A 26,679-nucleotide genomic window follows, 5' to 3' on the forward strand; every position below is an offset into this window, starting at 1 on the left:
CAGGAAGTTTACTGGATAATCCTATATAGCATCAAAAAATTCTCATAACAATAAGGAATACGCTTCAGGCTTTGTTGGTTACTCTTTCTAGTCTCTGAACTGCACCACAGAACTAGCACTCTTCATCAGCTACTCATCCACCCTTCACCCTTACATAAAAGGGCTATGATTTCGCAGGGTTTCTCTTGCCTCGGCACCTGCCCAGGTTGCCCACAGAAGCTGTGGAGTCTCCTTCTCTGGAGATCTTCGAGGCCCGCCTGGAACCCTGCAACCCTGTCTACCACGCTCTAGGTGACCCTGCTGAGCAGGGAGGTTGGACTAGATGATCTCCAGAGGCCCCTTCCAACCTTACCCGTTCTGTGATTCTGTAAACCAACTTACATTAAGACATGTACCATAGGTAAGTGTAAAGCTGATAAAAGTCTTAACCTGCAGTCCTTCTAAGGGATTTTATTCTCTGCATAGTGAGCCTTCCATAATTCAAATATCTGCAAAATGGTCAATTATAAAAACCAAAAGAAAAAAAAAGTTTCCAAGCATTGAGAAGAGTCTATGTCACTGAGTACATGGGGTACAAGAAGTAAACTCTTAATTTCCAGCAATTTTATTACCAAAAAAAAAAAATCCCACAACTATACAGCTGTTCTGACAACACCACTGAAACTTCTGAATGTGAATGATACGGCAATATTTTATCAGAATGACAGCTTAAAGACACAAACTAATTGCTTATATTTTATAAAAGCTATATTAAAGCCTCAAGTATAGAGGATGAAGTTACAATGGTAATTTAAAAATAAGATCATCATTAACAGTTTAAGTGCTTCTAAGGCACAAGAAGGAAAAAGACTATTTTGAAGCAATTACCAAAACATACAGGTCACCTAAGAATATCATTAAGGACTACACTTAAAGAGCATGCATGTCTTCAATGATAGGCACAGCATTTAACAGCAAACAGAACCACTGTGTCACTAAAAGACACAGCTGATTTAACTGTCCTCTAATATTCAGGAAACATGAAGCTAAATTCTTGACTCCTTCAGTGGGGAGCCGTGAATAACGGAGCAAAAGTCAGATTTAAAAAAAAAAAAAAAAGAAAGAAAGAAAAGAAAAAAGAGCTCAAGAGCTCTTTGGGTGCTTAGAGATCCAGGCAGAGTTCCCCAAGTGGAATAAACAAAACAGCCCAATGCCCAGCTTCCTCTTCTAGTAATATAATGCACATTAAAAATACAAGAGGCTCAATGAATCCTAAAATTATTTTGTGCCTCATCATAAAAAGACTGGTTACTTCGTGACTCAAAGATTGAAGACAGACATTTACCCTGGAACACCCCATCCCCTAATTTAAGTGTTGTCCATTAAAACTAAGCAATACTCAGTTATTCAAAGCTTTGTTTCAGAGCTTTGTTTTCCTCATTGTTACTTAAAATTTTAAATATAGAGATTCCAACGCTGTACTGAACAGCAATTTATTCTACAGATAACATCATTTTTGGAATTAAATATCATTCCGTACAAACAAGGAAATCAGATTTTGGCTCTGAAATTGATAAATGTGAACAGAATAATAATATATCAAAATCTATTTAATCAATATATTTAGCCACATACAGAAGAAACATGCAACAAGAAATAACATCAGTGAAATGGAGACAGAGCTATTTGAAGGCAATGGGGTTTAAATGGAAGGAAAATTAAGTCCAGTCAACATCACAGAATAGCAGTACAAACTTCTTCCACATAGCAAATGTTTTCTTGGTATTCATAATTGCAAGGGACAAATCTGACCTAACCAGACATAGCAGAAATCCCGTCATCAGCTTCTTCATCAGAAGTGACTGATACCTACTTGCTTGAAACTGTAGCACTACAAAGGTTAACATGATGAATCATTCATAGATAATCAGAGAGAATTAAATGTGCTAGTTCCTTCATTAGTAGATGAATTTTGTACTACACTCTGCATTCAACTGTTCCAGTTTCTCTTTAGGTCTATAGCGATGATACCACAATGGCAAAAATGTTAACGTAAATGCTGGAATAGTAATACTAGTAGGATTTTTATAAACTGACTAAACACTGCAAGGGAGGAACAGTGCTCCTCTTGCTCGAAACCTGTGCAGCTTCTCAGTGATCTACAGACACTGAAAAGTAACAAGACATGGACTTCAATAAACATTTCAATCACTGCATAGAAAAAGTAAACCACCTCAAAACCCAAATATGGTATTTCCTGGTGCTAAAAGTTTATTGCTTCAAATATCAAAGAAATAACTTTACAGCTTTTTGAGATAACAGAGCCTATGGGTGAACAGTCCCCTTCAGATCATTTTAATAAGAAAAAAGCAACAACATATGACATTATACAGCTTTTTAACATATTCAATTCACTTCATAGCTCTATGAAGAGGGGAAGAGATCATTGCCTTTTCAGTCTTTTTGAAAGACCCCTAGCATCTTCATGGTTTGGAGTAAGCAGAAGTCCTTTCACTTCAGTCTGTGACATACAGCAGGTCACACTTCCAAAGGTGAAGTCACATGCAACCCATTTAGCTTGCTGCCTCAAAACAAGCCACTAAATACTTTGTCAGTCTAAGGGTGTATCCACATTGACATTCCAGTTCAGGTATGCTTTTAAATATAATTTCAAAAAAGAAATTAGAGAAATTTCTTTTGATTGTTTATTTTGGTTTACACCACAAGCATCTCAGTATACACATTATATATGGAATAGTATGTAACACATACATTTATATATGGAAGTATATACAATTTTAATATCTCATCAGCCAGACAGCCAGCAATAAAAATGGTGTCCAATTTCTTCTCACAAAAACAGAATTCTCATACCATATTTAGCCTTCTCATAACTCTCTCAAGCCTAGCATGTTTTGACTTGGTAAAATACCTTTTTTTCAAGACAACAGGCATTTAAGCTGATGCAAGTGCCTAAAAAAAACATTCAAAAGTCACTTCCTACCTAAGTTTAATTAAAGATGTTTTAACACATTTTTGATTCCTTTTGCTGATAAAACCATTACAGGATTCACAGCAGTTGCAGTGGAAAGGACAGTAATAGTCACCTACAACAGATGACCCTGTGAATAGAGGAAAAATTTTCTCCAGGATTCACACACAATTTTTTTCAAATCTTCCTTAAAGAGCATCTTGTCATTCCGGTTAATTTTGTGATTGCCTCCTCATAGCTGCAGATGTGTACTCCACCTATCATAAACCTAGGACAGGTCAGAGAACCAAAAGAATTACTAAGCCTTTAAAATAATTCTTTCCTTTTCTTTGTTTTTACCACGTGAATCTGTAAGACAGTGTTATTTCACTTCAGAAAGATTAGCTTTCTGTTTACTATACAGACAAGCTTTTTTTGTTCAGATTGGCATATGATGTGGTCAACCTTTTGGTTTATTTTCAGTCTGACATTAAAATTGGTATTTGTTCCTTCGGTTATTCAGTTAAGGAGGTCGCACTGTTAATCACAAAGGGAGACACACAACTTCATTAACATTGACCTTTTTCCTACTCATCTATTTCCAAAGCAGCACACAAACCTGCTCTTCATCAAGAGATACAATGTGAAATGAGTAAGGTGCCAAGACTCTTTGCACGTAGGGTATTGCGGTAACACACAGGTCCATCAAAAGCAGGTTGTTAAGAAAATGAAGCGTTCCACCTTCTCTCAGGATGGATACTTGCACTTTCCCCCCTGAGCAGGCAGTGACAGGCTTACTGTAAATCTGCCCAGCGCATCACCACTACGCTTACTTGCGCCAGTTAAAGGCCCAGCTCTTAAGGACAGCTATACCATAACAAGCAGAAACAAGAGCCTTCCTTCCTCTTAACACTTCAGTTCCGCAGAGAGAAAACTGTCACTCAGCTCTGACTTTAGTCTCAGTATTTTGGGGCTTCCATTGAACTAGTTAAATCCACTACAGGGCAAAGTAGAAATTGAAAGATGTAAAAACACATAAACTAATGACTTATTTCTAAAGAAAGATTTTTTAAAAAGAAAATGTATTGCTTTTTCTTTCTTCTCTTTTTAGAATATTTAAGAATATGTCATGCCAGTAAATATACAGGCTAAGAGAGAAACAGCTATACCACAATGAACTGCTTACGTTTAAGGTTATAAAGTGGTTCAGCTGCAACTCTGGCAAACAAGTTTTTAGCAGTTTTCTTCTTTATTTAGTGATTTAGTAAAAGACTCCTCGTCTCTGTTAAGAAACGGACACGTAGCCGAGGCGGCTGCCCGAGAACCACGTCTGCAGGCAAGAGCTTTCCCAGCAGGGCCTGAGGCGCTCTGGCCTGCCCCTCGCAGAGCCAGAGCCCTCCTCCCAAACTGGTGACACGAACGCGGAACAGATACTCTGGGACTAGCACAGGGCACCAGGAACACTGCGTTATTACTTCCAATCCTACCACAGGATATGAGACGACACAGCTCTGATTTTAAGACACAAATGGGATGTGGTCAACTTGTCTTCTAAACTCCGTTTAGGTTCAAAGCAGATGCAAAGGAGGATCAAGTCCAACATGATGTACAGCTAACAAAAGGGGGTGTTAAACGGTACTTTTTTGAACAAGGACAATTGTGCACAAGCACGTACATGCAATTTTCTTGTAATAACTACATATGAAAAACCAAAGTAGCCAACACTTCAGAGGAAAAGGAAGGATCGTTATTTTCACTTATTTTCACATAAAAACAGATGAGCTGTGAAAGACATCTCCCTGTACATGATGATTTTAAATTGCATTAATTAGTCATAAGTATGAAACTCTACCCCAAGCCTTCTCAGAAGTACAGCACTATTTATAGTGCAGTTCTGGAACTACTTCACTTCAACAAGTGCCCAGTGGGAGAACAGAAATGGCAACATTGAGATGATGTGTTATGCTGTAGTTTATTTACTCACATCAGAATGTACACAAGAACTCCAGTAATAAGATATGCATAAAAAGGGATGCTAGCAATTAACATAACTCCAAGGACAACAGAAGTACAATTCACAACAGAGCATTACCAACAGAACAAGTTACAGACTACAAAATGTTACCTGTAGCCAGGTCTGGTATTTCCTTAGGATCCCTCACAAATAGACATTTAGATTCTGCAGCCCAAAGTCATTACCAAGAAAGGTGATCAACAAATGTTAACACATTAGCAAAGCTAAACTCACAGAGCCTGTAAACATGAGGTTCTTGAGACTCCTTGGAGATGTCATTCCATAAGCAAAACATATGGTACAACACAGTTGTGTAGAGATGTTCCCCAAGCTAAACGAGCAACCTTTTATTAATACCGTGCAGACACTTTTAGCACACACTAGTGTGAACATACCTAAAAATCTGAAACATTTTACAAGTTACCTCACAAAAAAGCACTCTCTACACACACTAGCTACAAGGGCAGGGAACAGCACTTTTCAGGGTGAAGCAACCAAGTTCCTTATCTTTTTAAGCACAAACTTGTGTTGATACACTATGACCATGAGGTGGCTTTTCCTATCTTATGCTAAGCCCAAGGATCCAAGGATGATTAAACTACAAGTATTCTGTGCAAAGGGATGGTCCAAGCCATTCAGAAAACCTATAACAGTGAGACAAACTCATCCATGAAACGCAAAAAAAAAAAAAAAAAAAAGGCAAAAAAAGGCAAAAGAAACCCAAAACAACAAAAACCAGAAAACCACACCAATCCCCAACATGCGCACCCCTCCACTCAAAAAACACGTTGGTCAAAGCTGCAAAAAAACAATAACGAGAACAATTCTGCTTTGGAAATGAACCATTGCATCAGCTCACAGTGTCTTATTTGAAAAAGAGTAACCTCGTCCCATTTTCATCATGGTGAAGCACAGAAACATCTAGTTTCCTGAAGTCCTATCCTTCCAAAGATACTCTACTTCACCTTTGCATACCATACTTACACAGGCATACCTGAAGATTCAATTAAGCAGAGGCAAAGCTGGAGTCCCAGTTCTAGAGTGACACTCCCCTAATAGGCATCTCCATGGTTTTACCCAAGGCTGTTGTCAGTTTACATATATGTGTGTACACACATGTGCATATACACAAACATACATACACCGTGTTTATATATACGCATGCTACTTATTTCATGTATTGTGAGTATGTACCTACACTTACACATATACAAGAAGTGTGCACTGTTTGGAGATTCATTTATAAAGTTCATCCTCAACCTGGTGCTCAACAGAATCATTCTGTTAAATTCCTTACTCAATGTTTTTAGAATAATTAAAAAAAAAAAACCAAAAAACAATAACCAAACAAAGAAATCCCACACATCCTCACAGCTTCTCCATCTTCACATTTCTCACATTTTTAGAGGGCGAATACCAGAAAGTACAAAAGGAGTATTCTACCTTCAGGTCATCAAATCAAATCCAAGTCAAGTCTATAGCATGTTGCAGAGCTATTACTCTCTATTAGATGCTCAGTGACCGACAGAACGAGCTGAATTCTGCTCCTACTGGTCAGGTGTCTACATGACCAAACCATCATTTGTCATTAATACGCACCCTTATTATAGTCTAAGCAACCTGATAAAAGATTAAGCGAGCAAGGAGGCTGAACTTAACTCTTGCATAGGAGGTTATAACTTTCAGTCCAGGACTCTGTCATACCATTAAAACCATACTGAAAAATATGCAAGACAGCAAAATTAAGACACTATTTCCATCATTGAAGAAATACAGTGACATTTCAACAGTATGTGTGGGGTCACACATACTTCACAGAGAAAAAGCACACAAGCATAAAACACATTGACAGTATGACAAAACAAACCCTTGAAGATTACACTACAGCACATTTACTGGCAGAGATATAACAATGTAACTACTTTTGGAAACGTTCTCCTTGCAGGAATAGCTAATGGGGGGGGGGGGGGGGAGGGCAGAGAAGTATTTTGTGGATAGTAAGTTATATAGTATAAAGCCTTGGTGTAACTATAATTCATAAGTACTTTTGCTCCACAATTTTGCAGAAACGCACATATGCTTTCTCAAGCAACACTGCTATGCTTGCAATGTTATTGAGTGAAAGTCAGGTCACATACTCTAGAGGCTTGGTACTTGTGATAAAGGGGTTGGTTTTTTTAAAATCTATAGATATCCCTTCCCAAAGGCCTCTAGATAGCTAAGCAGAGCTAAAAATACAGTTGTAATTAAAATCTGCACAAATGCCAAATCAATGCAACTGAAACATACTTACTTGAAGCAGAAATCTGTTCTCATTATTTAATTTCTCTTTACTCTGATTTACTCTGATCATTTCATAGGGTGTTTTCTAAAGCAGATCTTAATGTTGAACTTGTTTGCTTGAAAGAACATTCCCTGTACTATTAGCACTTTTCTGTATTCTCAGACTTTAACAGTAGAAGACCCTTATACTATTTTACCAAATTAGCATATTTAATAACCATAACACACTATACTTTTAAATTTCTCCGTAGAAAAAATAGCAGTATACACAGAAGAACACAAGTGTGTCTTGAGCCTTCATTTTTTCTTGGTTTTCAGTTCATTTTTAAGTACATGAATGTAGAAATACTAGAGCAACCAGTAGAAAAGGTGTTTGTGATGACCGTTTCCAGGAGATGTTAATGCCTTGGAATCTCAGAATTAAACGTTAACAGCCCATTAATCTGGATTGTTGGTCTCTTTTACAGATGACAAAGCATTATCTGCACCCTAACCATTAATAGAAAAATATTACAGCAATTGGAACATGGTTCCAATTCCCTGGCCAGGTCTGAAAGCAGATTTTGCAATTTCTTAAATAGTTAAGTTCCTAAATAACACCTTGACTTTAGACATCACTAAAAGACATGCTAAGAGTCTGATAAATGGCTAGGTGTTTAGGTAACATTCATGTGACAGAAGGATATTATTTTTGATAAGCACAACATTTCTTAAAATACAGTAACGTAAATAAATACATAAAACCCATGATTTATGATCAGATTCCCAGACCTGACACTGAACAGAGAAAGGGTAGTTCCTACCCTAGGAGTCTGCAGCCTATGCAATGCACTGTACCACATAACAGCAGAGCAACAGAACATTAACTTGCAAATTCATCAATGACCTGGACTCAAGGGTAGAAGACACCCTCAGCAATTTTGCAGGTGACACCGTATCAGGCTATTGGTTCATACAGTGGAGGGCAGGGCTGGTAGTCAGGGGGATTTCAATGAACTGGCAAATTATTCCAATGGGAACCACATGACAAATGTAAAGTCCTACTCCTGGGATGGAAGTGCCCCACATCAGTCCAACCCCAGGCTGAATGCCCGGGCTGCAGCCCTGTGAAAGTCTGGGAGGCCCAAGTAGACAAGTCAAACAGGAGTCAGTGTGCCCGTACTGTGACGTTTAACTGTGTGCTGGGTTGCATTACAAAGAACATTACCAGTGCTGAATAGAGCGGGGGGGGGGGGGGGGGGGGGATTTACTGGGTAAGTGGCATCTGGAAGTAATAGGCATCCTTCTGGGGTCCCCATTACAAGAGAGGGATGCAAACTGTAGAGAGTGCACTAACAGGTCACTGTTAGAGAATCGGAGACATAAGGAGAGGCCAAGGGAGTAGTATTTAGGTAGTCTGGAAAAGAGAAGGTAAAGGGGAATCTAACTGCAGTCTTCCACTACCTGACAGGGGACAGTGAAGATCCTTCTCAGGTGTGTACAACAAAGAGCAACAGCACAAATTCAAAACACAACTGGACGTAAGGAATGAATGTTAGGGCCTAACTGGCCTAACTTCGCAGGAGGTATGACTAGAGGACTTCCAGAGATGCTTCTGACCTAAACTACTCATTATTTTAAGTTACTTGCTTTCGTTCTAGAAGTCCCCAATACTGCAGTCTGTTCCCATCAATCAATGCCAAAAAGTTAACCAATGCTGGCATTTGTGCTAAGCAATATTTTAGCTCATCATCAGCCTACAAACTGACAAGTTTTTATAGCTCTTGCTGCACCAGACAGTTGTAAAGAGGTAGCTGAAAACAGAGGCTTTCCAGATGTTTATAGATTCCTCCTCATGTGCAAAACAGCACAAAGATTGCACCAGTTCACAGATGACCACCAAAGGAAAAAAAGTTAACTTTTCCATATTCACAGAATCACAGAACAGGTAATATGACGACAGAATGACTTACACTCCTACAAGGAGCATAAGAATTGTATGTAAACAAATTAGGAATACGAATAAAATTGAGACAAGTACACAGGTAAGAATTTTAGGTGCATGTCTCAGTAGGAAAGGCTGCAATTTATAGTTTTTCTGCAGAAAAGATCTGCAACTCCTGAATAGAAGTACCTTGACTGGTGTTTTTTTGTCTATTTCTAATTGCAACATAAAACCACTGATTAAGAAGAGACTTCACCTGAGCTTAGTGGCCTCACTGAACAATTCATTCTTCTCATTAAATGAAAATGCATATTAAAAAGCTTACCTGGCAGGCCACACGCAACATTTACTGGCATTATGACTTTTAGTTCATTTTTGAAATGGTTCTTCTGGACTCTGTGCTAACATAGAACATTAGCAACCATACGGCACAATGTCCCAGTTATTAATGGGATGATAGAGGAGGAAAAAGATGAACACCAAATGATTTAGACTTAAAACTCTAATATATAAACCCACTGGAAGAAGTGAGAATTAATAAATAACCTTAGGTTTCTAATTAGTATATTCTGCAATTACTCTTTATGTGTCTTAGTAAGCTTTGGAGAGGGATTCATGTCTATCGGAACACAGTAACCGAGCAAGTAGTCCGTGGGAAAGGCTAGAAGAGTCCAAGCTTGAAGTATTCATAATTCAGCACTGATCTTTCACAGGTAGAATCACAATTCAGTTTGCTTTCATATCAACAAACTTACTGACAAACAATGTTTTGTCAAAAAACAGAACAGAAAGAACAAAGTGCAAAAAAAGTGAAGGAGGAACAAAGGGTAATAGTGTTCTTACTTCCATACACCACTTCTTTCAAAACACTGCTACGTCCCATTCAGGGTGGCTACCTCCAGCTCTTACAGGAAAAGTCAAGCAACTGGCCACCATTCCCAGGTACCTCTATGGAAGTCTGGACAAGTGCCTAAAGTCACTTAACTCCTTAGAATAACATCTTTAAGCTTTCACTTGACCATCTGTAAAATTAAACAAGGCTCAAGCCTTGTTTTACTGCCAATTATAAGAACTACTTAAGACAAAACCATTACTTTGCCACTCTTAGAGGTCTTCCTCTCTATGCAGGCAAACAAATAATTAGACATCCAAGAGATCAGCTTCCAGATTCTCCATATGACATGTTCATTTTCCTCTTTCCAGCTTAATTAGCTGTAAGTCAAAACAGGTAGTCTCTCAGTCTCTCTCATGCTTTCTCTTTTTTTTTTTTTTTTTTTTTTTAATCCGATTGTGCAGAACTTAGGATTTTGGGTCTCAAACCGCACCAGTAACAACAATACTTGTGAACAAGCTCTCTGGTTAGGTATGTCTTAAATTCTGATGGCTAGGCAAAATAGGCCCAGAATTAGGTTTAGGGCAAGAGAAATGGATGCACACTATTAATTCTGATTTGACAAACAAAGATCAAATATTACTAGGGAAGTTATCTTAATAAGCCACTGGAGGGAAGAAAGAAAGGAGCTGATGAACCATATCATCCTAGTGGTTCTAAACCGGATGGAGGGAGGGAAAAAACAAAACAAAAAAACACAACCAAACATCTCTGCCTCTTAGGGGCTGAATTCTATTTCCATGAATTAAATAAGATGCAAAGTGAACTCCATAAGATGCCAGAGACTGATCTTACCTAGTTTATTCACACTGGTTAAATAAGGAGGGATCATTCTCATGGCAAGTTCCGTAAGTGAAGCCCACCCATGTTTTTAGTCCTCTTAAAGGTAGCTTTAAGGACAACCTGAAAATCCTTAGTCCTCTCTACACAAACCTTCCTTCAGAATCACCTTGCTCTTGAAAGCAATATGATACATACTCAGTTCAGCAGAACAGCAAAATAAGCTCTCCTGCTGCTTTAGATCCTTTAATAGTACCACTTTTTATTTTTCTAGCCTATTAACCTGAGTTCCTCCAGCAGCACACAAAACACACTGAAACAAGTTTACATAAAGATAGTTTATTTTTCTTCCTCCTCATCTCCATGCTACAGATACAATACCTACACTGTTATTTCTGAAAGCGCACTACAGCATCCAACTGCCCAACTATCATTGTTCAGTAAAAGTCATTTGTAAACTGGAATACAAGTATAACATCATGATAAAGCCTAGTTTTATAAAGCCCTGTGCTTATAATAGGTGGCTTCTCATACATACTACAGCCTGCAAACTGTATTAGTCTTCTGGTAAATCATGAGCGCTCCCTTTGAGATAAACATCATCATCCGTAAGTCAGATTGGTAAATGTAAGATAATCGTCTTGCATTACTGCTAGAAAAATCTGAAGTGTGTTAAGTACATTTCAAATACAGTGAATAATTCATAAATGATATCTTGCAAAAAATAATATTTTCACTCTGTATTCTGACCTGAATGAAGACTCTTAAGCAACAGTTCACTTTTTTATTTTTACTAGCCACACAGAGCAACCTAATTAAGAAGATTCAGAATTTAGTACTCCAGAAAAGAACAAATGCATAATATGTGAGAGTAAATTAATTTAGTATTAACCAGTAGCTTATTTTCTTCCCCTTGTAATTTAAATGTGATATGTGGTTAGAAATCACTAAGATCACTGCTCTTTAATTTGATTTTCTATAATGACCATATATTACATTCTTATCTTCTTTTAAATTCAGATAGAGGAATAAAAAAGCCCAAGGGGCTAAAATATGAAAGTTTAAGTAAATTCTTTGAAAAAGAATTTATCAACGAAAAGATAAATTTGAAAACCAGCTTTCTGCTAGGACACTTGTAACATGCTATTTGCTATTACTCAGCCTGAACACACTATAACTCTTCCAACATTTGTTTCCTTCCTTAAGGGTGAGGAAGCATTTCTATAAACCACTGCCCGTCTCACCAGAGTCCCATAAATCCAGGTCATTTATGAAAGCTTTGCGACCATCAGAATCCATTCCCTCTCCCCATCATACTGGGACACACGTGAAAGCTCCCCAAGATTTGAAGGTATCACAGCTGAACATCAGTCAGGGTAACTGAGCTTGGAAATAACAGCTGCCTCCACCCAAAAGACAGAGACCAGCACCAGAGTCCAATTTCTCAAACACTGAATGAAGCAGACAGGCGACACTGAAGTGAAACCTGTTCATTTGTGTAGAAAAGAAGAGGGAGCAATACTGAAAAAGAAAGAAGCATGAGAGAAACGCACACAGTAGGAGAAAAACCCAAGACTTGAACAGTGGAGCACGGAAGAGCTGGCTGGAAGCAAGAGGCCTGTAACTGTCAACAGAAACTGTCTATTGCTGTTAAATTTCTATGACAGTCCAGAAAACAGGATTTGACCCAAGTTCTTTGAAAATAAAGGGCACTGCTTCCAGCAGATATCTATCATCATCGTTCTTTCCCAGCCTAGCCAACATAACACAGGCTACCCAAGATGTTTACCATCTACTCAGATCCAAGGGATCAGAAGTATTTTATTGTATTAATTCACTTTTCCCCAAGCATGGGCGGATTTTGTGCACTTCATCTCTCCCTCCACATTACCTGGTCTCCAGCCCAAATGAACTTAAAATAACTATGCAAAATACATTTTTGCTGTCTAAAAACTGAAAGTAGTAATACATACAGTCATAATTTCAGAGCTCATTATTTACTCAGATCAGTCAGGCAAAAGTCCACACACACATAGCTCCAATACTACTTAAAAGCACTGCAGAGCTTGCTGCAGAGAAAGCAAAGCACTTAAAGAGGCATTTGAGCATCTTTTGAAGCATGCAGTATTCATGATGCCACAGAATAAAAAGCATCTTCAGTGAGAAAGCACTGGTTAAATGAAACCCCTTAGATCTCTTGTCCTTCAAACAAGAGGACATCTCATTCCTCAAGTAGAAACTACCATGAAATAAAAGAGAATGACAGAACAACACAAAACATTTGCAAAGACTTTATGAAGTCAGCTACTGTCAGTGAGACAGTACTAAGGTCTGACACATAACTGAACACAGCAAGTTCTTGTTAGGTTCCATATTTAGGAAAGGACAGAAATTGCTATTCAAGTCTTCAAAAGCTTAAGAGTTTACTGGCCCTTGTATCAAAGTACTTTCAAAAAGGAATTTATTATTTTTCATGCAAAGAATCCTCCTTTGTGGACATGTCTCATTTACAGACACAAGAATACTTGAAGTTTTAGACTACACTACGCATGAAGGAGAAATATTCAGCTACATTATACAAAAGGTAAGGACATAAATAACATAATGCTTTTTCCCCTATAGAACTTCACCAGGAACGTAAACATAGAAATATTGTTATTAAAACACAGATGATTCTTCATTTTTTAACGTTTGCTGTACCAGTGTGCATGCTCAGACAGTTCTGTGAATCACAGGCAGGTACGGTAAGAAAAAACTGGGCAAGCTACTACGCTGTAACTAAGAAAACAAGGGAAAAATAGTATTCTTTTACTAGATCTCTAGTGAATTACAGTGACAGACAACCTACATCTTCCAGACTGCAAGCACTTCCCCAAACAGAAAATTAATTATTAGAAGGAATGACAATTGATTCCTTAACTATTGCTGTGCAGAACTGAGGATAAAGCTGTTATTAATCTGAAACACACATACGGAGAGCTGCAATAGGAGAAGCACAACAAACTATCTAGCATGTCTCTTTTTTTAAGCAACTTTTCTTTCCTTTTGGCTCTTCTATATATATATATATATATATGTATATATGTTATATATACACACACACACACACATATATAAAGCAATAACAGCAAGTGGCTAGATGACACCGAAAGAAGCTCTTGCCTTGTAGTTACTCTCCTGAAAGCCAACCTAACTACTGCTTTGAGAATCACACCACCACCACACACACACACACATATAGGGCCATGTCAAACATCAGCAGGTTTCCACACTTTTAGAGAACATTCCTTCTGCAGTCATCTTTGGCACCAAATGTTGATAATTCTAGAGTGGTAAGTAACCACCAAAATGCATACATATATAACATGCTGAATAAAAAAAAATAACAGGAAATTGAGCAGTCAGAACCCTACAAAAAATGCTTGCTCTTCACCGTTTTCTCCATATCCTTTATTCATAATATTTATTAAAACAGAAAAAAAAGCAGCAAGTTTTCCTTTACATAAACTATCTAGTAAGCATAGGTGTTTCACATCACCAGAACTCCATGTCCAAGTCTTACATGTTAATTGCTCCAGCCAGCCACTCAGGTGAGGTGCATCAGCTTACTTCTACAGAGCTCAGAGGACACAAGTAAAGGTCTAGTTAGACCACAACCCACAGTGTAAGATAAACATTACATTCCCTATATAGCAGCATCTAGCACAATCCATCATTCATTACACATTTAAGCTGAATTTTGAATCTCATTAAAAAACTACAAACACCAGTTGAAAAGCATACAACTTTCTCCTCTCAGGGAGGACAATCTTCAAAACTGATGAACTGAAGAGTACAAAGTCTTCCTTCCCACCCCAGAATCTGCCATTTCCACTTGTCCTAAAAATTAGTATTTTTATAATTCTCATTAGAGTTAAAAGCTTAAAGTTGAATTAAAAAAAAAAAAAAAGCGATATTCAGACATACTGTCTTCCATGCAAAACCTGAAGTTCATTGAGATTTCAGAGTAAAACCAGACCATAGCTGCCTGCATTTGTGAAATGCTGCATGTCTCATGAAGCCAGCAGTCTACAAGGGACACCTTTGCAGAAGACAAGCATACGCGATGCTTTATTATTAAAGAAATCCTAACCTGAGCAGTTTCTCAGGGGAAGCTTAGGACATATTTTGCATCTCAAATTTACTCAATTTTGCAGTGCTACTCACTAGAGTGAGACTAGAAAGACTCTATTTTATGCCAATGACATAATCATTTATCTGTGCCAAACACTGCAACACAGCAATGGTTTGTGATAAGGACTTAAACAAACACACAGAATTGCCTCCACAAGTGGCGAGGAATATTAAAGATGCTATCTTAGTGACAGCTCCCAGCTAGGGCCTCGACTACAAGAGGAATCAGAGGCCAATCCCCATTGTGTCCCGGAGGATATTGCCATTTATTGCCTCTACACTTGTCTTGTGGAGCTGATTCAGAGAGTAATTACAGCTCAGATAAGCCTCTTCTGGAAGGCTTGCAATTAATTCTTCTGTAAAAGGGGGGAAAGAAGCCTGACACTTTAATAATATTTAAATACACCCAATCTATTTCTTTTCTGCTCCTACTGTTTCTTAAACATGGGAAAGAAAGAAGATTTGATGGTACTTGCAACTGTTGTTCTCCTGTTAATTATCCATGGGTCTGTAATATTCCATCATCAATATTCTATCATCTATGGGTCTGTAATATTCATTCCACATGGAATAGCATCAGAAAACACTAGAGTGTGCAATAAGTACAGAATTAGTGTAAAGATCAATCTAGAATATACTTTCTGGCTTAAGGATTACTTTTTTTTCCAAATAGAAAGGTTTCATTTTTCCCTTTTTGAAGCTTCCAGGCAAATGCTTTTCTTGAATTTTGAAAATAGGCTGGACTAATCAACATTCCTCTTTTTTCCTATCAATTCCAAAAATGGTGCTTATCATGATTTTGTTTTCCAAATCTTATTCCTAGCCTATCATATCAGCAATAAAAAAAAAAAGACAAAAAAACTCAAGCCCACACTATCATTCTAGGACTGTACATTTCAGTAAATCTATATTCACGCAACTACATTTCAAAATGACTTTTATACTTAACCAAAGTTTCTCTCATAAGGAGTTCATCAGCACAATTCAAGTGCTTCTCAGGTGGTTAAACTGCCAAGCCAGATAGCAAGCACTTGTCTTCATGATACTTAAAAAGAGCAATAGTTGGCTAATTGCACATTAGTAAAATCAACCTACAGAAGAGTTAAGCTTGCTGTCTTTCTGCCTGCCAGGGATCCCCAAGTTGTGGGGTTTCCCCCCCCCCTTCATTTTATTTATTTATTTTGTAATGATTTAACCTAGGTTTTGGATGAGGAGATAGAACTTCTTGTGATTCACAAAGACAAAACAGATCAAAAAATAATTTTTTAAAATGAATTGATTCCAGAATGTCTAGTTTTAAAGCATTAACTTCTACAGCTTGAGGTAGAGGTCCCTTGGCCAGCACTGTACCTAGCTAGTCCATAAACAGGGAAAAAAAAACAAATCTATGAAGTTTGATGAACAACTACTTTTGCAAAGGAAAACCATCTTCCACAGCTATGCTATAATGGTAATTTTGTTACTTAACTTTACTTCTAGTTTTACTCAGAATGCACCAAAAATACCTCACTGTATTTTTCATGTCAGTGGGACAACACACAACTGAAGTTACACAAGCACCTCAAGGCTGACAAAAAAAATGTTGTTAACACTCATTTTTCAGTATTAACATAACTGTACTCACAATAGCAGCAGAATAAACATTACTGTAGGCACCACTCAGTTACTTTTGTCACCATGAAAATATTTGTTACTTGAAGCAGTTTTAGTAATCACACTACAGCAAAAAACATTTTTAAAACATAAAACACAGAAGCTGTTTCAGGGCAGAGCTGGAGAGGAAACGTCTCAGATTTTAAATATCTTTCTTCATCTAATCAAAGCAGGTTTCTTTTATTTTAGGGGAGGGGGCACAAAATAAACCAAAACCCAAAGCGAGCGTGAGAGAAGGACTCCTTTCAGCAAACACAGTATCACACACTCACTCTGTTTCGCCAATTCTCTGGGTAAGTAGTTATTTTTTACCAAGGAGTAAAAGAGAGGAAGCGACCCTTATCCCAGAGTAATCAGCAGCCTATACATTAAAGCACCCAACGGGACATTTCAACTCAAACTCCCAGTTCCTGCTGAAGTTCACCATTTTCAGGCACCTTTACAGCAGTTCTGAGTACCAGACGTCCTGGAGGCTAAACTCTCTGCCTGAGAGAGAGAGTTTCTGTTCCTGAAACTCCTATTTTTCAGGAAACAAGGAGATAATACAGAAGGTAGTTCCACTGCTCCATCTACCTGTATTTTATTTCTCCAAAGAAGACAGGCAGCTTTTGTTCCTCACCCAATATTTTTCATTAAAATACAAAAATAATTCCATACCATTCTTTTCCCTGGAAATTTTCTTTTACTTGCTCAGAGGTAGGTGAGGTCTCCTTGCATTTTGCCTTTTCTACCCAAGCCTCACAGCTGCAAATCCAACTCTCCCTTCCTCAACCCTCAAAATGGGGCTTCCCCCTCCCTTTCTCCCTTTCAGAGCTAGAGGCAATTAGGAGAAAGAGGAGGCGCAGGTGCTCTGCAGCACAGCTGCAACTGGCAGCCCACTTACAGCCAGTAAACTCAAACTCCACCAGTGTTTCCTACCCTCAGCATTATTCAAGATCTCCTTCTTTATGTACCCAAGCATAACAGAAATCCCTTTTAAAAAGTGAAAAATCACTGGGCCAGTGAGAAAGGAGCAACTAGAGCAATAGAGGCAACAAATCTCCTAAAGAGCTAAAGTTCTCTCCTGGCTAGCTGCAGAGCCCTGCAGATGGCTATTTAACCAGGTGTTTCATATCTACGTGCAAATAACCAACTTAAAGACCATGAAGTACACATTTTCACACACACCTTCCACGAATTACAGAACTGACCCAAACTGATTATTATGTTAAAATCCTACACCTGACCTTTACACCGTGGTGCAAAGACTTTAAAAGAGGCAAGCTGTATTTGCAGCTATCAAATTACCCTACTCAGAGGGATAATGAACACATATTGGCCCAAGGTTCAGGAATAAAAAAGGAAGTTACCTAATAAGTACCATGTCTGTAACATATTGTAGATAATTTCCAAGATGTTTTTATCAACCACAAACTATAGTTCCACTGATGTGCTTTAAGCATTCATGCTTCTAATATTGACCACCTCATGAACATATAAAGAACCACTGCTGTTCAGATTTGCAGATTATCAAAGTATGCATTTTTCATCAATATTTGTCCGATACGATAGAAGCAAAGGAAAAAAAAATTTAATTGTGCTTTTTAGCTATTATTTTAGCTATTATTAGCTATTTAGCTATTATCTCTAACAGCTCTAAAGAGAGAACTTAACGCTCCCTGCACAGCCTGCAGCTGCCCAGAAGTACCTCAGCCACAGAGTGCTACAGGAAAGAGCAGGTCAGGACCACAGAAAAAGGCGGGGGAAAAAAAAAAGGCAGTTGTGGGAACAAGCACGCACCCGATGGGCATTCAGGCAACAAGAGGGGCATCTGGTAGCTGTTACAGCTGGTAACAAAGGAAAAAACAAACAAACAAACCAACAAACCCCCAAAGTTTTACAAGGTAGTATAGCAGGAGATACACAATAGAGTTAAAAAAAAATACAGAGAGAAACCTAAAGCCTGGAAGCTAATATCACACTTACGACCTCACACACAAGGATCTTTTCTTTCCCCAGTGCGCACCCACTGCACCCACTACATACTTTTAATAGGATTCATAGCCTCAGACTAGCTTCTGCGATGTTAGTCTCCCTTTCTTGCTTTATTTGGATCAATAGGAGTAAGCGAGATATGCTGAGTCCTTTCAAAGCTTGATTTGAAATGACTAAATGTGGCCTCAAGAATGCTACCTGTACTTTTGAGCAAGTCCTAGAGTGTCAGAACTGAAGTCAGTTTTAATCCATGATACTCATTTTAACTCTTACGGAAACCCTTATTTCACGACCCTATGATGACAGACTTTTTTGCCTACTAGGAAATACAAACACTAAATTCCCGATGAGACTTCTCCTGCAGCTGACATATGCATAGATGAACTCTGACAACGGTTAACAGTAAAGGAGCCACAGTTCACTGTATCAATACAAGATTATTTTACAGTGACAAAGTTGTCAACCAGTTAACAGCATATGTTCTGAACTAGACTGATATAAAATTAATGCTCCAGGAGCGTGCAGAAGCTCGATGTTCCCTGTATCCCATTTTGTCATTGATTTCAGATGATAATTACACAATACATCATTTCTTAATGTAGCCAAGTATGAAACAAAGAATATTGATGACCTGTGTTTATTTTGCAGATGCTAATACAGAAAGGCATCTTCCATCAGTGAGCAGCACTACGCTTTCCCCATGTAACTTGAGATTTAGTTACAGCTGCTGATGTAAAACTATACTGATATTTTTGGTTAGTAAGTCAGACACGCAGAGGATCTTTGCCACGGTCACAGGCCTAGCCGCACCTGAGAGCCCGTCTGAGCGCTCAGATGAGTCTGACGCTACCCTGTCAACCTAGCACAGTTTCTCTCTGGTTTGGATGAGTGGACCTGAATTCACTCTGCCTAAGTTTTGACCTGGTCACCAGATCTGAAACCGAAAGACACAAAAAGCATCTGAGCTAGATCAGAAAATTAAGTTCAGGTTAAGGAAACAACCTCACCTCCCAAAGGGTGCTTACACAACATCTTAAGTGCCTGCACATCGCTAAGGGAAGTCACAGCAAGCATATAAGCCTTAAGCGCATGCTGCACTTCTTCCCGAATGTGGTGACCCAAAGCACACTTGCATGCTTTCTCTGCGCAGTTTTTAACCTACTTCTCTATTTGTGATGAGAGGAGCAGAAAAATTCTCCATCCTTCAATTTTTCATACAACTAAGAAGACTGAAGACATACTGTTTTAATCATGTTCCAGCATAATAGATTTTTAAAATTATTTTAGCACGGTCTTAATACAGCAACATTTTATGGGTTTGGGTGTTTTAAATGATGGATCACATATTTTGCCTAACTCTGCCATTTGGGGTAATATGCCTATGCTCAAAATGGTAATATTGAAGCCTTGCCAGGTAATGTAAGGAAAAGTTCAGTTCAGTAAATATGATAGTATCTTTTTTTTCTCTTTTGAATTAAAAATAAATCTGTTTAAGAGAAAAAGAGTATTTCATTTTCTACCAGACAGTTCTGTAGCTATGAAAGGTAGCTCACGGGGGAAACGTTCACAATTCACCAGAACATGTTTACCTCCCTTCAAGATTTCTGGCATATGCTGAGCAGAGCATACAGTGCTGTGCTCTTCCTCCTTCACTGATTAATGCCTCTTTGATACTGCAAGACAACTGTCAACACAATCTTTAAAACAAACTCTACTAGCAGTGTATTTTGGTAGTAGCCATGACAAGTCCCTAGAAACATACAGTCAGCGTTACCAGTTTTGATCTGAATGATTAACATAGCCTTAGGATAGCCACTCTGCAGCAGGTGTGAAATTGTTTTTATTTAGTTTCTGGTCTGCGTGAACGACATTGTCAGGTAAATGAACTATAAAAGAAGAAAAAAAGCATCTCCTGCTTACCAGCTCCTCACGAAGTTGGGCTATGAGTTCATCCCTCTCCTTCAGCTGCAGCTTCAGCACTGAGCATTCATCTCGTATTATATCCTACAAAAACATCAAAAGAGATGTTATAATAGGCTTAACGCTTTTACTTTGCTCTTGACAAGAAAAGGCTGTTTCAAACAATGTGAGATAATTACATTCAAGTAATGAAACTCAATTCTCCTTTGTCATGTGTGATCTTTTTACTAACATAGTCTAAGTTGCAGTATAAACAAACTCATGCATTCAAAGACGTTGCATAGAATGTGAATAGCTCCCTGTAGAGAAGTCCATTTTGTTATTTTCTGATTCTTTTAATCCTTTTTATTCAAGTTCCGATCGGGTCACTTCTCTTTCAGTTAAAGAACATCTATGAAATATCATAATTTTACTCACACAGAACAACTTTACAGAAATACCAATTTAGATGCATTATCATGTAGCTCTCAATCTTAGGATAAAAAGAAAGCATAATAGACCACCACAGGAAAAGCAAAGCACCCTGCCCGTGCATACATCTTTTTCTCATGTCAACCAAACAACACTAATTCATATATTAGCTGGATGGAGGAAAGAAAATAGTTCTCACTCTTTGAGCTACTGATACATCCACAGTGCTAACTATAATCCAGTTTGAGGTGCATGAAAATGAACCAAAACAGGGAAGACTGTAGTGAAACCCAGATCCACGAGACAGTCTGAGAGCTGCCCTCCAGCAATTTTGTGTGTTCGTGTAAATCTAAGGACCTTCTTTGGAGAAGAATTATCAATGCATTTTTGTGTGTGTTTTTCTGGTAACTATCCAAGAGGAGAAAGTCAAATGAAATCACCAAATTACTGAACACTAAAAAACCAACCAACCAGCCAACCAAAGAAAACCCAAATTGATGGTAGAACTGTAAATGAACTATGCCTTCTAGCAGACAGATATAACCACAAGTTTTGGGCAATTAGTTGGCTTGGAGTTTCCCCAAAGAAAAGAAACTATACAATAAAGAAATACAGTAATATTTGCCCCACAGTTTCATCCTTACTTTAAAAATGTCTTATAAGAAAAACAGACCTATAGCAAACATTAGCTAACAAGTACAAAAATGTAAAATTTCTTTGGGCCATGAAGAGCTCAGGTGGCTCAGAAGTTCATAATCTGTGTTGTAAACTTGAACTCTGTCAGTGCGAATGTGTTTGCAACTCTAAATACATATACAAACGTACAAATGTACAAATATACAAATATGTGAGGCTTCCTTCCAGGTTTAATTAGTTAGAGTCCATTTTCCTCAGGTAATTTTTCAGTTATAGTAATTACCTTTAAAAGCAATTATATTGCTTATCTTCTGCTCTGAATTGGAAGAGGAAACAAAATACTCGCATATAAACTCCCAAATATTAACAGTCATAATAGAAAGAGATATCCCATTTCTGACAGACAGATAATGAACATGCTGATGAACTACTTCAGTACTATGCACAGATCTCTTGGAAGACTCATGTTTAGAAAAAAAAAGTCACGTTCAGAAAACTATCTCCATTAGGGAAGAACTCACAATATGTATAGCCCTCAGCACACAATATTTTATTACAATATATTTAACATTTTATTTATCAAAAATATCTGGTCTTTAAAACTTTCACTTATAGTGTCTAGGACTTTACTAATATTTTATCCTTTTTTAAAAAACATGGCTTTAAAAATCATGTCACATTAGCTGTAGTACCTCAGCTTCTGGTTACACTTTTTTAAGTGCTTCTGTGAGCAGGGTTTCACATTACTTGCTGCTGTCTCCCGGTTTTCCATGCAACCCTAGAAAGGGTTCATGGACTATGCAGTGAAAGAAGGAAACAAGTTCCTGCAACCAAGCCAGGACAGCAGCTTGAGGGAAAAAAAAAAAAAAAAAAAAAAAAAAAAAGGCTATGCCACACTACTGTATGGTATCTAGAGCAAGAAAGACTTTGAAATGATCTTTGGCACTAAGTATCATATTGGAGGCAGTGCAGGCCGCCCCAGCACTACTGACAGGTCAAAGAGAATTTTTGCCTTCCAGAGCTTCTGAAGACTTAGAAATAATGGCGCGTCTCTCCTGGCAAAATGCAGTCATGCACCCAGCTGGATCTTCCTCACCTGTACTAGGGAACTGCAGGACTTGTTTTAAGGAAGCGCAGTATGCCTAGAGTGACTGGCCCCTCTGCAAGCGTTACCGTATGAGCTGAAGGCATCCTCAAACGGAGGCCCACACTAATGCAGGTATTGTCTTCTGTGGAGCAGTTCTCCAGCCACTTAATTTATATACTCCAGGCAATGATTTTCTCTTGCTACCTGGACTGCGTAGAGATGTTACAGTTCAGAAAAAAATACCTGGGGCTAAAGTAATTTTCTCCCTGTCTTGCTGCATGTCAGTGAACCTCTAATTAACGCTTGCCAGCAGGCCATGATTCCTCTAAACCAGTACTCTACACTGGCAGCTTCTGTGCAGACCTCTGCAGCTCAGTGTAAGGACAGCTTGCAATTTCCGGGTGGCCCACGATGCTGGGATCCTTGTGCGCGTAGCCCCCATACCCTTCATGCACTTGCCAGCTTGAGAAAAAAAGTGTACCTAACATTTCCTCTCCTTGCCTAAGCACCTTTCAGTACAAAGCTGGCATTTGGGTAAGAAAGAAATGCATTTGGCTGAGTTTTAATGCTTAGCATATTGGCTACTCTATCTGAGGACAGCTACCATTAATAACACACCTTCAGGACTACTGACTTGGATGCTGTTTCTAGGTGTTTTTCAGTTAGCAAACTGGCCTGCCAAAACCACTGCCAGGAGGTTTTTATACAATTCCCTTAGCCCTGTGACAGCTTCTGTCTTCTGGTTTTCCTTTCCAGAAAAGGATATCAGCTTGGAGTGAGGCTTCTCCAAAAGTGCCTTTATTCAATGTTTTTTGGTTAACTTTGAATTCACCCTCAAGGTCTTCCGCAACCCATGGTCCTCACTGATTTAACCAGGACTGTAGTTCATCTTTCAGCAGCTTTGTTCCCTGCTAACATCATATTGTCCAATACAGCCTCTGGATCATCTGTGAATATAGACTGCCCTGCTCTACCAGATGGAAATTAATCACCTCGACATTTGTTAATTAAAAAGACAACTCTTGATAATGTGCAAATGCACATTTTCTAGGCATTTGTGCTTTACCATTACAGAGGCGCAGTTAAACCAACGCGTGCGCAAGAGTTACCCAGAATCGTTTGGTAAAAGCAAAGTGCCAGACATTCTCAGATTTTTCTGCTTTTGTTTAGTAAAAGAAGTACTAACAAACTCAGTCTATATTCTATCCACTCTATATTGCACAGGGTCTGCAAGAAGTAAAGCAGTGTTTTTGATGTATTAAGGTAAAGACCCTTCCTCTATGAATACAGTGTAGGATTAGGATTTTATAATACCATTTTGCTGGGAAGTATTTGTGCAGGCACCATTTTTATCCTTCTGAAAAGGTAAGAAAAAAAGAAGATAATGTTGGCTGGTGCTTCTTCTATGTTTCTATTGTATTTTGGGGACATTCCTGCTGTAATACCAACTGAGGGCAGGAAAAGAAGAAGATAACACCATACAGGAACTGAGGGAGAAAAAAGCGAGGAGGGCTGCAGACAGGCTGGGGACATCCCATACGCCTATCTGAAGGCAATACTGACAGAGGAAAAATATGTTATGGAACCAGCTCCCTGTCGCCAAACAGTGAATACAGTTCTTGCAGAAGATAACTGAACTGAGTGCTGGGGAAGAGAGAAGGCACCAAAACCACATCTTGTGCAAGGGCTGGAAAATTTCAGTGAAGACTTGTATGGAGAATACCAGAAGAGTAACATGTAATTGCAAGGCCTGGGAAAGCAAAGGCTAGTGGAATACTATGTCTATATTAGTTCTGAGAGTAAACAGCAATGTGTATCAACTAATGTGAATTCAGAAATACATCATCTTTACTCTTTAGAGGGACTGGAACAAGTTTCTGTAGCTGGCCCTAGTGTAAAGCTGTTATGTGAAGACCAAGAAATTTGTTAAGGAAAACTTGAGGAATAGGAGACAAAAGTCCAATGAGGATTTATTTAAATTTTATTTAAATTTATTAAGAAAGATAAACTACCAGAAAACAGGAATTCTCTTTAAGGACCTGTCATAACAGTAGAAATCAGAGAAGAATATATTTGATATGGATATCCTGTTTTTAGCAGAGAGTGCAATCATTGCATTCAGAGTCTACACAGTAATTACAAAGCTGGAAGAAACATTTCCCTCCTCCACAGTAAGCCTTTTTTTTTAAAAAAAAAAAAAAAAAAAAAAAAAAAAAAGAAGTATTTGAATATTTAGGGCTGCATGTTAGGGTTCTTCACTATCTTCATATTCCAGTAGGTATATGAGCCATGTATTTCTGAGTTTAGAGAAATAAGCTTATTTATAATGCTGGTTATGATCACATATGCAAAATATTTCTCACCACTTTGCAGTCCTGATAATACTTTGAGACAGTACTAGAATAATACATTGACAGGTAAGTATAGCTGAGTTCAAGTGCCAGCCTGAATGAAGAGATCACAGCTTTAAATTTTTTAGATAACATTTACCCTTCCTATTTTGTATATCAACATGCTTAATTGCTCTAGTACCTTTTTTCTGCAAAATAAGTTTATACCCTTATATTTCAACATGGATACCAGTCCAGTGAGAACACATATCCTATGAAAATATTAGTTACCTTTCCAATAAATCAAATCACACTCTATGCATTTGTTCAAAAGCTATCTGAATATGCTATGCCTTTGAGCACATTTGCTGGGTTTAATAAACTACGTACTACATATTACATACAATACTGCATACTATAATACTTGGATGGCATTTTTATGAATGCTATTCTTGACCTCATTAAAAAAAATTCTTCTGTTCAATATAGTAAGCATGTTAGTAACAGCCACGTCCAAAACTTTACAAATACTTGATAAAAAGAGAAGTCAGTTAACAGCTGATTCTTCATCCAAAGCATCATTGACTTTTAAAGGGAACTGCTTGTTAGACAATAGGGGACACAGTATGCTCAGTAAATAAAATGCTGTGTCTTCAAAATACTTTATTTAGTAAATGGGGATAATCTGCAAAGTTTTGTATTCTAAATTTCAACACTCTGCTCTTATACAACTGGCTTACCAGCATAGTTTACAAAAAAAATAAAAGCAACTCTGCACAAAATCTCAGTCACATTTTCTTCATTTTTATTTTCTGATATTGAAAAAATAATAATAATAACCCCAGGATTTAGCTGTATGGTCACTATGGATCTGCTATTATTTCTGTAATAGCATTTCTTCACAGTCAGAATGTTCTTCAAATTATCATCTTTTTACTTCATCAAATTATCACCCTTTCACTTATTTTCTCTTGTAGTCTGTGACTCCGATTGCTACGTCTCAGTACTAGTATCTTCTGTGTTTAGTTTAATTTTGTCCATCTGGGAAACTGCTAAACATAACAGTAAACCTGTTTCTTATCAGATCAGATCATAAGATGACAAATTATACCGCATGTGGGAAGACAGCTGTAACAGGTTACGCCTAAGTGCCCACAGCATAATCACTTACATTTTGCAAACTTACATTACACCTCTTCATACTTACGAACAAGTAGGCATATTGTGCTTACTGTAATCACAAAGTGCTATAAACAGAACTAACCAAGTATTCTAGAAGATAAATTTACTGCAGTTTTACTTTGATACCAAACAAATACGCTGCCAGAACAGTATCATAAAATTAGAATACTACATAACTCGTTTGATAAATGTGCCGAATTTCAGATGCTAAGAAGTTTGTTTACCAATTTAGGGTAATGTAAAAACAGTAATTAGTTGTATTTTCTTTAAAAATATCATCCTAAGAGGCAACAAACAAATATACTAAGAAATTTAAAACTGAATGAGAGGTCGAGACAGCTGCACAGATGTCAAAACACCCAAAGCTCCCTGCAAGGTATTCCGGAAATTCATACAGCAGAATTAATAAAATTCTAGACAACCTTTTAGGACATACACAGAAAACTCAGGACTTCAACACATACAGGCTT

General features: G+C 37.9%; 1 protein-coding gene across 2 annotated transcripts in view; it reads right to left on the bottom strand.

Annotated features, from left to right (window-relative positions):
* The window catches only part of CCSER1 (coiled-coil serine rich protein 1), a 621,814-nt gene that overhangs the window by 231,222 nt on the left and 363,913 nt on the right, over positions 1 to 26,679 (bottom strand). For both annotated transcript variants that reach the window (XM_062575026.1, XM_062575025.1), the window contains exon 8: positions 20,564 to 20,647. In XM_062575026.1, the coding sequence (XP_062431010.1) occupies positions 20,564 to 20,647 (84 nt within the window). The remainder of the gene's footprint in view (positions 1 to 20,563; positions 20,648 to 26,679) is intronic.

Source organism: Rhea pennata, chromosome 4, assembly GCF_028389875.1.
Source record: "Rhea pennata isolate bPtePen1 chromosome 4, bPtePen1.pri, whole genome shotgun sequence".
Lineage (NCBI taxonomy): Eukaryota > Metazoa > Chordata > Aves > Rheiformes > Rheidae > Rhea > Rhea pennata.